Below are 15,077 nucleotides of genomic sequence, written 5' to 3'. Positions count from 1 at the left end.
ATTAAAATGCAGGCCTTCCTCTTGTTTCTTTGATTAACAAACCTGGTGAATGTTGTTGACTTCAGCTGGGTTTCTGAGAGTGGCCATGGGCAGGTGAAGAGAGAGTTAGACTTTGACTCGGGAGACTGGAGTTAAAATTCCATCTCAGCCTTGGACTTGCTGTGTGGCATTAGAAAAATAACAACTTCAGTTTTCCATATCAGAACTTTAGTTTTCCATTTGAATTCTCCTCCGCCCCAGCAAATACAGGCTGACCTCTATAAAGGTAGCAAATAATAAAAAGTTGCATGGAAGCATATAAGCAGCTGTTTTATATTGAGACAGACCAGCAGACAACATTCAGTGGAGTCAACTAGCTGCTGCCTAGAGCCTCAAGCAGAGGTCTTAACGCAGTTTAGCTTCTTGAGTCATCAGAGTGTGTGCCTGGTACCTTGTGCATGCTAATCATGTATCCTCTGCCCCATGTAAATGTTAAATAGGCATGGATTACACCAGTTTAAACTTTCTGAACACAGCAACCTGGCTCTATCTGCAATTGAGTTGGTGCTGCTACATGATGTGGCTCTATCTAGACTTGCAAAGTTTGGCTGTGATTCCCAGTGTGTTTCGGTAATTAAGTTAGAAGGGCTAGAGACAAACTTGGCAGCTTTCTTTTCAAACTTCTGCAAAGTAAGTAGTAGTGTTTCAGGATAAAGCTGACCTTGTATGTAATAACTAAATTGGTTTTAGGGTTTTCCTGCCTCCCTTATGACACAAATTGTGATAATTATTTATTTGGAGCCTTTGTGAATGTTTCGTTTCTTTCATGCTTCTCAGGAACAGGCATTGACAATTAGTCATCTGTTTTTGGAGTTGTTCTCTTATGCTCAGTTCACATTACAAGCTTTGCCTGAATTTGCTTTTCAGCTATTTCAGAAACCTGGAGACAGTGAGTCCTACCACTCCAAATCTTAAACTTCCACTGAATATTTGTTGGCTTGAGTAATTAAGAGAAAGAGTAAAAGAAATTCAAAACATGCTCATTTTCCAATTCATCCTTGTCTGTGTAGTGAAAAGAAGGGAGAAACTAAATTCTGGCAGACCATTAGCAAGAATGGTTGTTGTTGATTATACATCTCTGTTGTATTAGCAAGTATAATCTTTTTTAACAACAGGAAGAAATGGAGGCACAGAGAGATGACCAACTTGCCGTTAGAGAACAGAACTCAGTTCTAAAACTCCTGACACCCACTTACTACGATGCCTTTTCCTATGTACTGAGATTTAAATTTGCACTGAAAAATGTAATGTGGGGCAGTTCTTGGAAATTATGGTTTTAGTGATAGGATATCTGCTGCTTAATCTGTGATCCTTTGGTGGAAAAGACATTAGCACTGCCCTTCATAATGTTCCAGAATGCATGTTTTTCCTACACAGAGATTAATCTTGCACTTAAACTCATGATTCATTAAGCCAGAATCTCACAGCTGCTTAATGTAAACTTTTTAAAACACAAAGATTAGGAAGTGGGCAGGACTATTTGTGGTAAGAACCTTAAACAAGAGTGGTTGAAAGAATGCTAAAGCCAATATTTCTGATTTTTATATATTAGTTGGAAAGGACTTTGCCTACAAAGCTAGATGAAAACCAAATGTTACTTTACCCAGTAATAACTTATCAGGTGCCATCATGCAACCTGAATGCTCACTCCTACCACTGACTAATGCCTGCCCCTGACTGTGTAACAAAAAACCCAGGAATACAATTCCTTAAACTGCACAGGCCTTTTTGATCTTTGCTTCTGCTCCTACGTGTTCAGCTTCTCACAACCCGGCTACATATCTAAGTACCACTCAGAGCATTTCCAGACTTCCTCTGTCTCTCCTTTTAAAATAACCTTCTGGCTTTCATCCTTGTATATGTAATGGCAAACATTTTGGAGACAGTTTCTTATTCCTGCCACCACATCACACAAACTCATTCTGATAGATATGTATTGTGGTAAACCTGCCATACCAGACAAACTGCATACTAGACAAAACCAAAGCAAATAACCAAGAAATAGTGCCCATTATATTTGAGAGCAACTGAGGTCCTTTCTGGGATTCCCAGGAAGATAATGTAAAGAAAAGCCCTTAAGCTGTGTTTTATGTTGTCTGCATTTTGTATTGTACAATTTTGCAAAAACATTCTTGGTATAAAATTAGACATTGCATTAGATGGAGCTTATTATTCTTGTTCCTCAGACCCCCACTTTCGTAACCATAAACATTTCCCCTTAATCTCTGAGGACATGCTGTCTTCAGAAACTGTGTGACTGAACTTCCTAAAATGTCCTATGCTTCTTAGTTATCATACCCTGGACTTTTGAGCTGTCACAGTTTTCACTAATTCTCAATTTTGTTGTCATCTCCGAAGACGAGCAAGAGCTGAATTTGTAGTGAATGTTCTGGCTTCTTGTCATATCATTAATAAGCAAAGGTTGAGTGAGTCTAGATCAAATTGGTGGTAGTTACTTGTCACTGATGTGTAAAGGTAAATGGACCCCGACCGTTAGGTCCAGTCGCGGACGACTCTGGGGTTGCAGGCAACTTGCGGCTCTCATCTTGCTTTGCCGGCCAAGGGAGCTGGCGTACAGCTTCCGGGTCATGTGGCCAGCATGACTAAGCCGCTTCTGGCGAACCAGAGCAGTGCACGGAAATGCCGTTTACCTTCCCAGGGGTAAAAAAAAAGGGGGGACAGATGTTCTGGGGGGGAGAGACTTTGGCAATCCCATCCGCCATTGCACCCAATGTGTTCTGACTATATGCAATTTCGGCTTTAGGAGCTTACTGTAAAACTTCCAGCGGGAAACAGGATAATCATTTCTCTAATGTACATTCCCAAGCTCTTTTCCTTTTCTCCCTAATAATAGCCAGTGCTAACCAGAATGTATAAACCATCTTCAAATTCTGTATTCAGGTTCTGGTTAAGACTGAGAACATTAGCATTAACTTTCATTGAAGCCTATGGGATAAGGGTGGGAGGAATTAGTGTGGCTATCTGAAGTGATCAGCTGGCTCCCTCTTACTATTCCAACTTTAATTTATAGGGGAAAACTAAGTTTAGGCTCTCATGGTGATGAAAATAAAGGTTGAAGACATGAGAGTACTGTAGTGTATTTGAGAGGTTCAGTAACCAGAAGAGAGGCAGTAGTCTTAACCATGTTTTGTTTTTACATTCTGTGATTTTGAGAGGGACTGGGAATGCCAGCTGTCTTGAACTGCTGCATCTAATGGAAAAATGCTCATTCTGCTAACGTAGAACTTCTCTGCCTTGAAAAGCTTTTTCACCTACCACATTTATGCATTTGTTACCTGTGTGTGTGACTTACCTGTGGGTCAAGATACATTTCTAATGTACATCTCGGAGCTTCATTAAATGTGATAATCCAGAACAGATGTATAATGCTGGAGAAGCACCACTGTTTTGCGAAGATCTCCTCTCACTGGCAGAATATGAGGCGCAGCACTGAGTATGTCTGTTTTGGTTTCAGGAAGCCGAGCGTATGTTCTCTTGTCCCTGAGCCAGCAGGATGGCATTGAGCAGCATATGGATTTTGACAGCCGCTATACTCTCTTGGAGCTGTTTGCAGAGACAACATCTTCCGAAGAGCACTGCATGTCCTTTGAAGGCATCCATCTCCCTCAGGTACCTGCTGATCTGACTGATTCTGATATGGTCAGGAAGGGTTCATTTGTGAAGACCGATGGTTGAGAATGCAAGGATTTGAGTGCATGTCTGAGAAGCAGATGAGATAAGAGTGGCATGACCCAAAGACTGAGATCAAGGATGTTAGTTAGCTGTGTTAATCCAGGGACTTGCCTAGTGTGGAGGTGGAGGGCAGTGGGTTTGGAGAAAGCCAGAACTCACAGGGGCAGAAAATTAATTGGAAATGGAGATATAATACAGGATGATTTAGGGTCTAGCTCAACAGTGAGCTAGGGGAGAGCATAATTTTCTAGCTGTTGGCCTGATACATTGCATCTCTTTCAGATTCCAGGGAAGCTGCTGTTTTCTCTGGTGAAGCGCTATTTGTGCGTCACCTCCCTCATGGACAAGCTGAACAGCACCACAGAACTGGGAGGGGAACGCCAAGACTGCGCAGCCCCCAGCGCAAACTTTGGGGAAAAGAGTCGGGTGCAACGGGAGTTTGACTTCAGCATGGCCATGGCGAACCTCATTTCGGAGCTGGTGCGGGTCATGGGGTGGGACCGCAGCCAGGAAAGGGAGCTTTCCCTCAGGGAGACGCAGCCTCGAGTCGTCCGCTCCATCTTCCAGCCCAAGGGTTCCACTTGTACTGCTGTCCAGGTCCCTCTGGTCACCCCAAAGCCGTCGCCACGGAAAAAGCAAGGGCAGGGATTTTTGACTTTGTCAGATTTCTCCAACCGTAGCAGCTATGTAGAGTATGTGCAGGAGAACCTGAAGCCGGGGATGACGGTGCGCATGCTGGAAGACTACGAGGAGATCAATATCGGAGATGAGGGTGAATTTCGCCAAAGTAATAGTGGGATGCCCCCTGTACAGGTATGTGGTTTGGAGAAAGAAGGAAGGATGGAGCAGAGCAGGGGAAAGAATTGGGGGATGGAGGGGTGGAACTTGCAGTGTTGTTCCTCCCAGGATTCAGGGGTTGTTCCTTTTGGTGGAATGTTTAAGTGGCATTTAGAACTGCTTCATCTTTCATTGGTTTAATCATGGAATTGGGGGGGGGTGGATGTACTACCTTAGAAGGAAGATTTTTGATTCGTTTTATGTTCATTTTCTCTTCATGGCAGGATGGCTGCAGGTCAGAAACTTCAAGCCAACTGTTTTGCAGCCCCCTACCTGTGTGAAATAAATAAAGGGACGTGGGTGGCACTGTGGGTTAAACCACAGAGCCTAGGGCTTGCCAATCAGAAGGTCAGCGGTTCGAATCCCCGCGACGGGGTGAGCTCCCGTTGCTCGGTCCCTGCTCCTGCCAACCTAGCAGTTCGAAAGCACGTCAAAGTGCAAGTAGATACTTGCGGCGGGAAGGTAAATGGTGTTTCCACGCGCTGCTCTGGTTCGCCAGATGCAGCTTAGTCATGCTGGCCACATGACCCAGAAGCTGTACGCCGGCTCCCTTGGCCAATAAAGCGAGATGAGGTGGTGGGGGTTGGTTGGTGATTGTAAATTTCAATAAAAATCATATATATATATATATAAAGAGATGAGCGCCGCAACCCCAGAGTTGGTCACGACTGGACCTAATGGTCAGGGGTCCCTTTACCTTTTACCTGTGTGAAATATGCCCTTCCCATTGTTAAAGTTATAATGTTGATTCGTGGGGTTTGTTGCTCTGCTTGCTATCTGCTGTTTGTTTGAATGCTTATTCTGTATCCGATTTTTGCCGGTTTGTACAAGTCAGATTGTATTTTATTGTTTGTGTGTCTGACCAAATTGCCTTTTTCATGTGCCTGGCTATCTATCTCTGAAGTTATAAGTTAAATATTGTTCACCCTTTCCCTGATTTCAGTAGTATAGCTTCTTATTATCCTCATTGTTTGTTCAGTCTAGCCTATGTCCTCAAATGGCCTTTAGGAATGATTTCTTGTCTGGTTAATGTATACTGGTTTAAATTCCAGCTTATGGCTGGAATACACATAGTGTAGGGTTGAAGCCACTTACCCTGCAAGACTGAAATACTAAATCATATTCATGAAGCCAGTTTCAGTATGCTTCATCCTCTTGCATTTAGCCATCTGAGCTTCAGGGGTTGGATCAAAATTTCAGAAACTAGTATGAGTAGCACTGGGGATTTTTCCAGCCCTGAGACCACTTTAAAAGAAAGAGAGAGAAGGAGAGAGAGAGAGAGAGAGAGAGAGAGAGAGAGAGGAGAGGGAGAGAGAAGGAGAGAGAGAGAGAAGAAAAGCTTAGGCTAGGTAAAGGGGTATGTATTACATACTTAAGAGCCTTAGTAACCACGAAATCACCTGATGAAGATATCTGAATATCATCTACTTTACACTTAATTAGTGAGGGTGCATGAAATTCCTAGCATTGACCACAGGAATAAACAATTATAAATCTTCCAAAGTTGGATACAAATGACAGCAAGGGGAGTAGTATAAGAAACTGTTGTTCAGTCTGATAGCCAGTGAGTTAAATGTACCCATTAGCTGTCTTAACTTTTCCTAAGTTTTATTATTAAAGGAGTTGAAAAACAGCCAGGGGAGAGCTTTTTTGCTCATAGCGCAATATAGAAGAAATGTGAAGGTTCTTGTTTAAAATGTAGCAAGTGATGAATAGATGGAGAGAGATTTATTCTGTAACTGCCTTCTAGAAATTGAAAATATGTTTACATTATAGGGATATGGAAGAGGTGAGCTAGTGCACAGAGGCAAGGAAATAATTCTTTCAGTAGCAGTTTGCTTTGCAGCGTGAACTTTGCCAAGGCCAGAAAATAATGATGTTGCAATAATATTGGATAGTTTGAACAAGTATTCATTAAAGAGTTTATGCACAGACACAAAAATTGTAGATATTGCCTCAATGTTGAGTATCCAGAGGGAGAATGAGAGCTGAAATTATACCCTCCACTCTTAAGATCATCTAGAGTAGTGGGAAAGATTTAGAACTGAGTTTGCTCATGTTGAGGATGTTTTCCGTATAAGGCAGCATTTCTCAACCTGGTGCCCTCCAAGAATGCCATTTAGAGATTCTCATCTGTAGAGAGTGCCAGTGAACTGCAGTGGAAAGAAACTTGAACTTCAGAGGAACTTTCAACACAGTTCTGAATTTTTCCTAAAAATCCCATGTTTGTCACAACAACAACAACAACAACATCTTCTTCTTCTTCTTCTTCTTCTTCTTCTTCCCATTTATTTATTACCACTATTCACCCTAAGGTCCCAGGGTATGCCACAGCATTAAAACACAACAGTAAAAATAGTTCAAAGCAATTTATGTTCATGAAGGTAGAGGGTATAGGACCCCTGACAGTTAAGTCCAGTCATGGACAACTCTGGGGATGTGGTGCTCATCTCACTTTACTGACTGAGGGAGCCGACATTTGTCCGCAGACAGTTTTTCTGGGTCATGTGACTAGCATGACTAAGCCGCTTCTGGCAAAACCAGAGCAGCACATGGAAACGGCGTTAACCTTCCCACCGGAGCAGTACCTATTTATCTACTTGCACTTTGACGTGCTTTTGAACAGGGACTGAGCAACGGGAGCTCACCCTATTGTGGGGATTCGAACCGCCGACCTTCTGATCGGCAAGCCCTAGGCTCTGTGGTTTAGACCACAGCGCCACCTGCGTCCCTCATGAAGATAAGGTGGGTCCTAAAAATATACACTTTAAGTGTCAAAAGCCATGGCAAAGAGGTGTATCATCAGCGTCCTCCAGAAGCTGTATAATGTAGGTGGAGAGGGTGTCCCACAGCTTAGGGGGCACCCAAGAGGCTCTGTAAGGAATGAGGCAGTGCTGCTAATATTTGAGGCTAAATCTACTATATATGGCAGATTCAGGCCTCAGATATCTGCAACACTGCCTCTAACACTGGAACAATGCCAATACCTCTTGCACAGTTGTTTTGATGGTGATTGGAATAAAAATTATAGAGCTGTTTGCTTGTATAATAGTCTACGTTTAGGTATAACCAAGGATACTCTGTCCTTCACCCAAACACTGGATACTTTCTGATTTTGAAGTTTTGTGTTATTTTATTAGATAATACACCCACACACCAGCCACATCCAGGCTGATGTGAAATCTGAAATGTTGCTGATATATTCATAAGAATTAAGACCCCAAGATTAAGAATCTCATGCTCTACCAACTGAGCTAAAGGCGTTTCTGACTGGATGCATGTGCATTATAGGGAAAAGGAGGTTGGGGAGTAGAAGGGGTGTTGGCCAGGGAATTCCATGTGCAGAATACTGTATGTGGGCGGCGAGGATACAGCAGAGGACTGAATGGTCCACATGATGTTCCTTCGGTTATGTTGCTCATTATTTTGCTACAGAAGCAAGATGATACATTCTGTATTAACTCAACATGTCTGGTGAGAAAGTTTGCCAGATGATATGCAAAACAAGTCGCTGCTTTTAGCAGAAAATCATGGGCTAAGCATCTAGGCAATTTAAGCTGTGGCAGCTGAGAGGCCTGATATTTGTGAGATGCTAAGGTCACAGCTTGAATGAAGAAGGAGTTGGCTGTAGCTGGCAGTTGCCCAAAACTTTTGCAAATATAAAAAAAAGGCTTCTGTGGTTGGATCTAAGGCAAGCTTGTTGAGCTTTGTTCTTTAACTCATCCATCTCTTCTACTGATCTTAATCACTGTACTGTGCTTGGTGCTTCTAAGACTTAACATAGTGTTGTTCTGTGTTCATGTTATATTTTTTCTTCATATGTTTGTATCTTCAGTCCAGTTGTGATAGTTGTCTCCTCTCCTCCCCAATATATTTCTGCAGTATTATTCTGCAAATAATTCTTCAAGGGGTAAAGGTAAAGGGACCCCTGACCATTAGGTCCAGTCGTGGCCGACTCTGGGGTTGCGGTGCTCATCTAGCTTTATTGGCCGAGGGAGCCGGCGTACAGCTTCCGGGTCATGTGGCCAGCATGACTAAGCCGCTTCTGGCGAACCAGAGCAGCGCACGGAAACGCCGTTTACCTTCCCGCTGGAGCAGTACCGATTTATCTACTTGTACTTTGCCCCCCTCTTTATGTTCGAGTCACTTCTTCTCTCCATCCTCTCTTTCCTGGACTTTAATGTGCAAGGAGGGTGTCGGGAGAGGGAATTGGTATTAGTTTTGAACCATGTAGCTCAAACACAAGGTTAAGGAGCCTGCTCTTGAGTCTCCTTTTCAGCCTCCATGCCCTCAATGTACACTTTCTGGAGGTCTCTGTGGGAAATAGAATGCTGAACTTGATGGGCCTTTGGTCTGCCTTGCAGATTCTGTTAAGCTTAGCTCCACTACTGTACTAGGTTTTCTGCAGGACTAGGGGGAAGCAACCCTCACTCCTGCCCGAGCTAAACAGACGAGAGCTTAATTAAATAAGGAAGGTGTTCTACCACCTAAACAATGAAATTCTTGGAACATTTGACTGCAGAGAATTGTCTGGCCAGTTGACAATATTTGACCAGCCCGTTAACTGGTGTACCAGCCCTAGAACGGTCTTAAATTAATTCTGCCAAACGAAATTATATACAATATGCAAAAAAACAGGTCACAACTTGATTCCTATAACTTGATCAAAGATTGTGTTGATCATTGACATTACTACGAAATAATAACTACCCCCTGTTCCCTACATCTTTAAACTTGCTGCATAATGTATGCAGCTTTTTTGTTCTGCATCCCAGAGCTCCCATTACACAGCGCAGAAGATTTGGGCCGGAAGTTAGTTCTAACCATGAAGTTCTGTTCATCCTTACAGGTTTTGTGGCAGTCCACGGGCCGCACCTACTGGGTGCACTGGCATATGATAGAGATTACAGGCTCCGGGGAGCAACCTGAAGAGGAGGCTGCCCAAGAAAAGGTCTCCAATATAACAGAGAACCTGCAGCTACACACAGGTGAGGTTAGATGCACTGTGTGCATTTGTCAACATATATGCATTATTACAGGTGTCACCTTTATTGCTTGTTTTGCTTTCTTTCTTTCTACCTTTTAGATATATTCCTTTTGTAATGATCACTAGACAGGAAGAATTGTGTTGCATGCTTTGCTTTCTTATGTCTGGCTGCAAAAATGATTTATCATGGAATAATTCAGAATATTTTCTTGACTAAATTTACATATCTCCTCCTCCTCTTCCAGGAGTGCTACAGTTTTGTTTTCCTGTCTAGCTTAGCAGACATCCCTTGTCTCTCCTCTGCCCTGTCCTGTAGCCATTTGTGAGGTTTTTTCTTCAAGTTGTTCTTTTTCTTGCCCAGCTGTCTCCAATTCTCTCTCTAAGACTTTTTCTTTCCTCCTTGCCTCCTTGCCTCCTGCCCCCCCCCCACTTTTCACAGTAAGAACCCAATCAACCATTCCTTGTTGCACGTTTTAAAGTTGACATTAGCATGGGTAACCTTAAAGTCAGGTTTCCTCAGCTGTGTCACAACACGTAGTCCATTAGCCATCGAGGTAAGAATTGTTGGGCAGAGCTATAACATTTCACCAAGCTTGGCATCTGGGTGGTACCTTATGACAATTCCTGCTTGCACATTTGTATAAAACTAAATAGTGACACTGGCTGCTATACCTGATAAGTTTGGATGAAAATCTCCAGTCTATTACTTCTCCACCTTTGTTTATGTAACTGTGGCCTGGTCAGTGGATACAACAGATCACTTCATAAAGCTGTTCCACCAATATATCATTGACACTTCTTACATACAGAAAACGTGCACACCTGTTTCTAGGCTACCGTGTATTCTGTCACGCTAGGTTTTTATGCATATGGAGAAGAAAGAAAGAAGCATTCATATATGGGACCCCTCTTGTGTGGTCTGAAGCGATGCAGCACAGAAATACTTTTATTGTGTGATCCATGTTGCATGTAGACTCACCATATACTTAAACCTCCCTTTCCTCTCTTTAGCTTTACATCTGCTATTGCCCTTTTCACCATCAACTCTCTTCATCCACTGCGGTACCTTATTTCCTGCCTTGGGAACAACATTGGATGGAGTTGTGGGCACAAGTAGTAGCCAAGCCGCTTGTTTAACTTGGACCTGAGTTTTCATGTATATCAGGAGAGGGCCTAGGAGAGTTTGTTTTCTTTCTCTGCATGCAGTTACTAAGACCTTCTACTGCAAGCCACTCGGAGGACTGTACTCTCTACCATACCTGACGGATCGGATGAATGAGAACTCTGGGATGCTGAGCCGGGCTGAATGGTGGGAGCTCCTCTTCTTCATTAAGAAGCTAGAACAGCAGGAGCAGCAGGAAGTGGTCCAGTTCATCCAGCAAAATCACGAAGAGGCGGTAAGCTGAATGAATCAGGCATGAGAAGAAAGAGGAGAAGCAAGCAATGCTCCTGGGAGGAGGATACTGGAACGCCCCCTTCCTACTTACCAGATCATTGTATCAAAAGTGTGGCCTGCCAGCCCACAAGCTATGTCCTCGCAGTTCTTCTGTGGCTGGGTCTCTTGGAGGGGTGGCCCCTGGACCTTCTGCTTCCAGTGGCTGTGGCTGGACTTGAGAAGCACAGTATTTACATGGGAGTCAACATACAGTCATGCCTTGGGTTACAGACGCTTAAGGTTGTGTTTTTTCATGTTACGGACCGCCGAAACCTGGAACGGGTTACTTCCAGGTTTCGGTGGTTGTCCATGCACAGAAGCGCTAAATTGCGCTTTGCGCATGCACAGAAGTGCTGAATCGCAACCTGCGCGTGCGCAGACATGCGGCTGTGGGTTGCAGACGCTGCGGGTTGCGAACGTGCATCCCACATGGCTCACGTTCACAACCCGAGCGTCCACAGTACTTGTACCGGTCTCTTTTTATTTCAAGGTGTCGGAGCTAGATGAAGAGGGCCTGATCCAGCTGTCGGTGTCAGTAGAGTTGGCTAAGAAGGTGCTGCAGCTCCTGAGCAAGTACTGCCAGGGCTGCACCTGCAGCGACCTGCATAGCTCTCACGTCTATCTCAAGTATTCCTTCAGCAAAGGAGGGACAGAGCAGAACTGCCAAAATGTGGACGTTACGCCCCTGGATTGTGGCGGCCTTTCTGAAGGCATGGCGTCCAAAAAGCCAAAGAAGGAGTCGCTCTCGGCTGAAGTGCCTTCTCCAGCTCCATCGGCGGCAGAGAAGACTGACACACAGCTGATTAACGAGCTCCTCAAAGTGGAAGGCCTTTCATTTCCGGACACATTGGATGAAAAAGCCAAGAGTAAGTGTGCCAGACAGCACCCCCACCTCCGTTCATTTGGGGTGAAGTAACTGAGGGGGGCGGTTTGGGTTTCTTTTTAATCCCAGAGAGACTGGTTGTGGGCTGAGAGAAGCTAGAATGGAAAGTAAAGGGGCGTCATGGTGTTTCTAGACAAGAGAGCGTTTGAAACGGAGTGGCGACTTGTACTGATCGGTATTTTGATCCTGGTCAGCTTTTTCCAGCCTCAAGGTGACAGGGAAGAGGAACTCACTGGAGAAGCTAGCAGATGTTGTGGATATAATCCAGAAATCTAGTTCTGAGGTTGCGCTGCAGATGGCTGGACTCAGATTCATCACCAAGATCTTGGAGGATGAACCTGGTCAAGAGAGACAAGTCATCAAAGTGGACAGTGGTCCTTCAGTCAGGTCAGTTCCCTTCCCACCCCAGGCAATAGCAGCAGGAGGGCCACTCCCAGTTCCACTGCTTTGCAGGAGAAGGTGCCTCAGGGGGGAAATATGAACAGGATGTTAGCTGACTGATCTTTGGTAAAATCGGTCTTCCTTTTTTCTTTTAATAAATAGATTATGGTTATTGCTCCTTGGGGCTGATTCACATGTTAAATGGGTGAGCCTTGGGCACACACATCCTTCATCCCTTCTCTTCTCCCTTCATGTACACTGATTCTTTCTCGACTTCATGGTTTATAGCAAACCAGTGTGCTATTCCATCTGAGCCCACTGCATTTTGTTTTTTAAATAATTTTTTAATTACATTCTCTGTTTTACAATTTAAAATACTCATTTTACCTCCTTAAGATATCATTGATTTCACTTCTTCTCTTTCCATGGTTCATTTTACATATCATAAATCCCTGCATATTTTATAAAAACTATATCATTCAGTATTCCATTATTGCATCCGTCAAAACATATTTGCACTGCTGAATTTATCTTAATGCTGCCAGCGTTTTCAGCTGTACACAATTAATTTCCCACATATTCAATAAATGTTTTCCAATCTCCTTTAAACATATGTTCTTCTTGTTCTCTTATTCTACATGTTAAGCCTGCAAGATGTGCATATTCTGTCAACTTAAGTTGCCGTTCTTCGGTTGGGACCTCGCTCGTTTTCCATTTTGGGGCTAACAATGGGGGTGGGGGGGGTGGAACACTGCATTTTGAGTATACAACACTTTGCCCAGCTTCGATATAACAGCAAGCAGTGGTTTGTTGCACACCAAGAAATCAGAAAGGCAGGGAGAGGGGTGGGAGCATGACACATGCATAACACTAAACCATGGTTTCTCATGATGTATGTTCTTTAAAGAAGAAAAATAACAAGAGCATGTTTTAGTTATCCCAGGCCTTAGATAATGCTGCTTATAAATCCGAATAAAGTGCAAAATGAATTGGGTGTCCTGCTCCAAAACAAGCTTTGTTTTTAATATGTGCGTTCTTCTGAATTTGGGGCAGCTCTTTCCCTGGACTCCAGCTTCTCCTCAGGAGAGATTTGTGTCAGAGCGTAGGCTGGCCCAACTCTGAGTGTCCAGACACCTGTAGGGTATAACAGGGGCCCTCTTGTTGTCCCCAGAGAGAAAATGGTGAAGATGCTGGTGGAGCTGCTGAGCAACCAAGTGAAGGAGAAGCTGCTAGTGGTGATGGCACTGCGCCTGCTTTATGTGTTCATGGCAAAGTACGACTGGAGAGTTCTCTTTGCCACGGAAGGCGGGGTGCGTGCCGTGTTGGGCTGCATGCAGGAATACCCCGCATCAGCATTGGTCCAGCAGGCTGGCTTAGCAGTAAGTGGAATGTGCGGGGGGGGGGGGGCGGGATGGTTGCCTGATGGGGTATGGAATTGGGGGAAGTGGGCATCTTATTCTATAAGCAAATGGAATGAGGGATTGGCATGACGGATTAAAAAAACCAGCATATTTCCAGTGTAGCAATAGTCTATTGTGGCAAAAGCGGCCGACAGTTTTGTGGCACCTTAGAAGCCTAACATGAGAGTTTATGCCATAGTTTTTTTGCTTTTGTTTGCATTTTTAAGGTACTGTCAGACACTTGAAAAATGCATTAGCCTCTTCCTCGTGTTCAGAGCGATGGACTCTGAATAGTGGATACCTGATAATAATTGATAGTAGGATAACTAATGTGCTTTTTGGGAGTTAACGGCGCGTAATAGATTGCATGGATAGCGCACCTGCTTCAGAAAAGGTGGATTTTTACACAGATAGCACTTTTGCCTAGAAGTTTACATGTACTCCATCATTTTTGGTGACTGCACAGGTCTATTTCATCTGTTTGTAGAAAGTGTAACTTGTGTGAACAGGAGGGCCAGGAAGAATCAAAAGCATATCCCCTAGCATGTGGCAAATGGGTCAGGGAAGCGTATTGACCTGTGACGACAGAATGCCAAGCAAGGTTTTCTAGAATTGTTCAGGAGTTGTTGCACTTGTGAGAATGGGCCACGATTCAAAAAGCTGAATTACAATGGAAAGGGTGGGGGTTGCTATTGTTGGGAAGGGCTTTTAACATTTGCAATCTTGATTCCATTCCTGCTTTTTGCCCTTCTAGGCCCTGAAAGTCCTGGTGGGTGCTGGGAATTGTGAGCTTCTGGGCAGCAGTGGGAAGGCTAACCCTCTGAACCACTCAGATGCCCAGATGATGCGGGAGATCTTTGCTAGCATTGGTTCTGCTTCCGGCAAGGATTCGGATAACTTGCTCTGTGTCATCTGTACAGCTATTGAGAAGATGTTGGGCACACCTGGGTAAGCTGAAAAGGGATCCTTGGCGAGATACTGATAGGTTAACCGGTTAAACTTAATTGGGGCTAAGGGTAGCCCAGTGTGTGGAGAATAATATTCAGAGTCCCCTTGATCAGTAGCAGCCGGTGGGGCAGAAGGCAGGGAGACCAGCAGCAGATGGAGCATGAGCCAATCAGAGCCACCCTCACCTTGGCTGGCTGTTACGTAAGATGGCAGGAGGTGAGGCTGGCTGAGGTTGCTGCCCTTGTTTCTATAGAGCAGAGTTTCCCAAACTTGGGTCTCCAGCTGCTTTGGATTACAGTTCCCATCATCCCTGACCGCCAGTCCTGCTAGCTAGGGATGATGGGAGCTGTAGTCCAAAAACAGCTATAAACTCTGCTATAGAGCTTCTGGAGTGAAGGAATTCTTATGGAGGAATCAGATTAGTATGCCGTGTTCTTAATATATGGTTGACATACACCTGGAATTTCCTGAACA

At 44.2% G+C, this 15,077-nt stretch overlaps 1 protein-coding gene across 1 annotated transcript in view; it reads left to right on the top strand.

Moving 5' to 3' along the window:
- Positions 1-15,077, top strand: part of LOC310758444 (cullin-9-like) — a 54,169-nt gene that overhangs the window by 9,488 nt on the left and 29,604 nt on the right. The window contains exons 3-10 of the mRNA XM_083604696.1: positions 3,515-3,669; positions 4,015-4,545; positions 9,419-9,557; positions 10,763-10,953; positions 11,482-11,857; positions 12,069-12,261; positions 13,427-13,634; positions 14,410-14,603. Of these exons, the coding sequence (XP_083460822.1) occupies positions 3,515-3,669; positions 4,015-4,545; positions 9,419-9,557; positions 10,763-10,953; positions 11,482-11,857; positions 12,069-12,261; positions 13,427-13,634; positions 14,410-14,603 (1,987 nt within the window). The remainder of the gene's footprint in view (positions 1-3,514; positions 3,670-4,014; positions 4,546-9,418; positions 9,558-10,762; positions 10,954-11,481; positions 11,858-12,068; positions 12,262-13,426; positions 13,635-14,409; positions 14,604-15,077) is intronic.

The sequence above is a fragment of the Podarcis filfolensis genome (assembly GCF_964270895.1).
Source record: "Podarcis filfolensis genome assembly, chromosome: 3".
NCBI classification, from domain to species: Eukaryota; Metazoa; Chordata; class Lepidosauria; order Squamata; family Lacertidae; genus Podarcis; species Podarcis filfolensis.
Note: the sequence above shows the minus strand (reverse complement) of the source record. Positions and strands in the feature narration are given on the sequence as shown.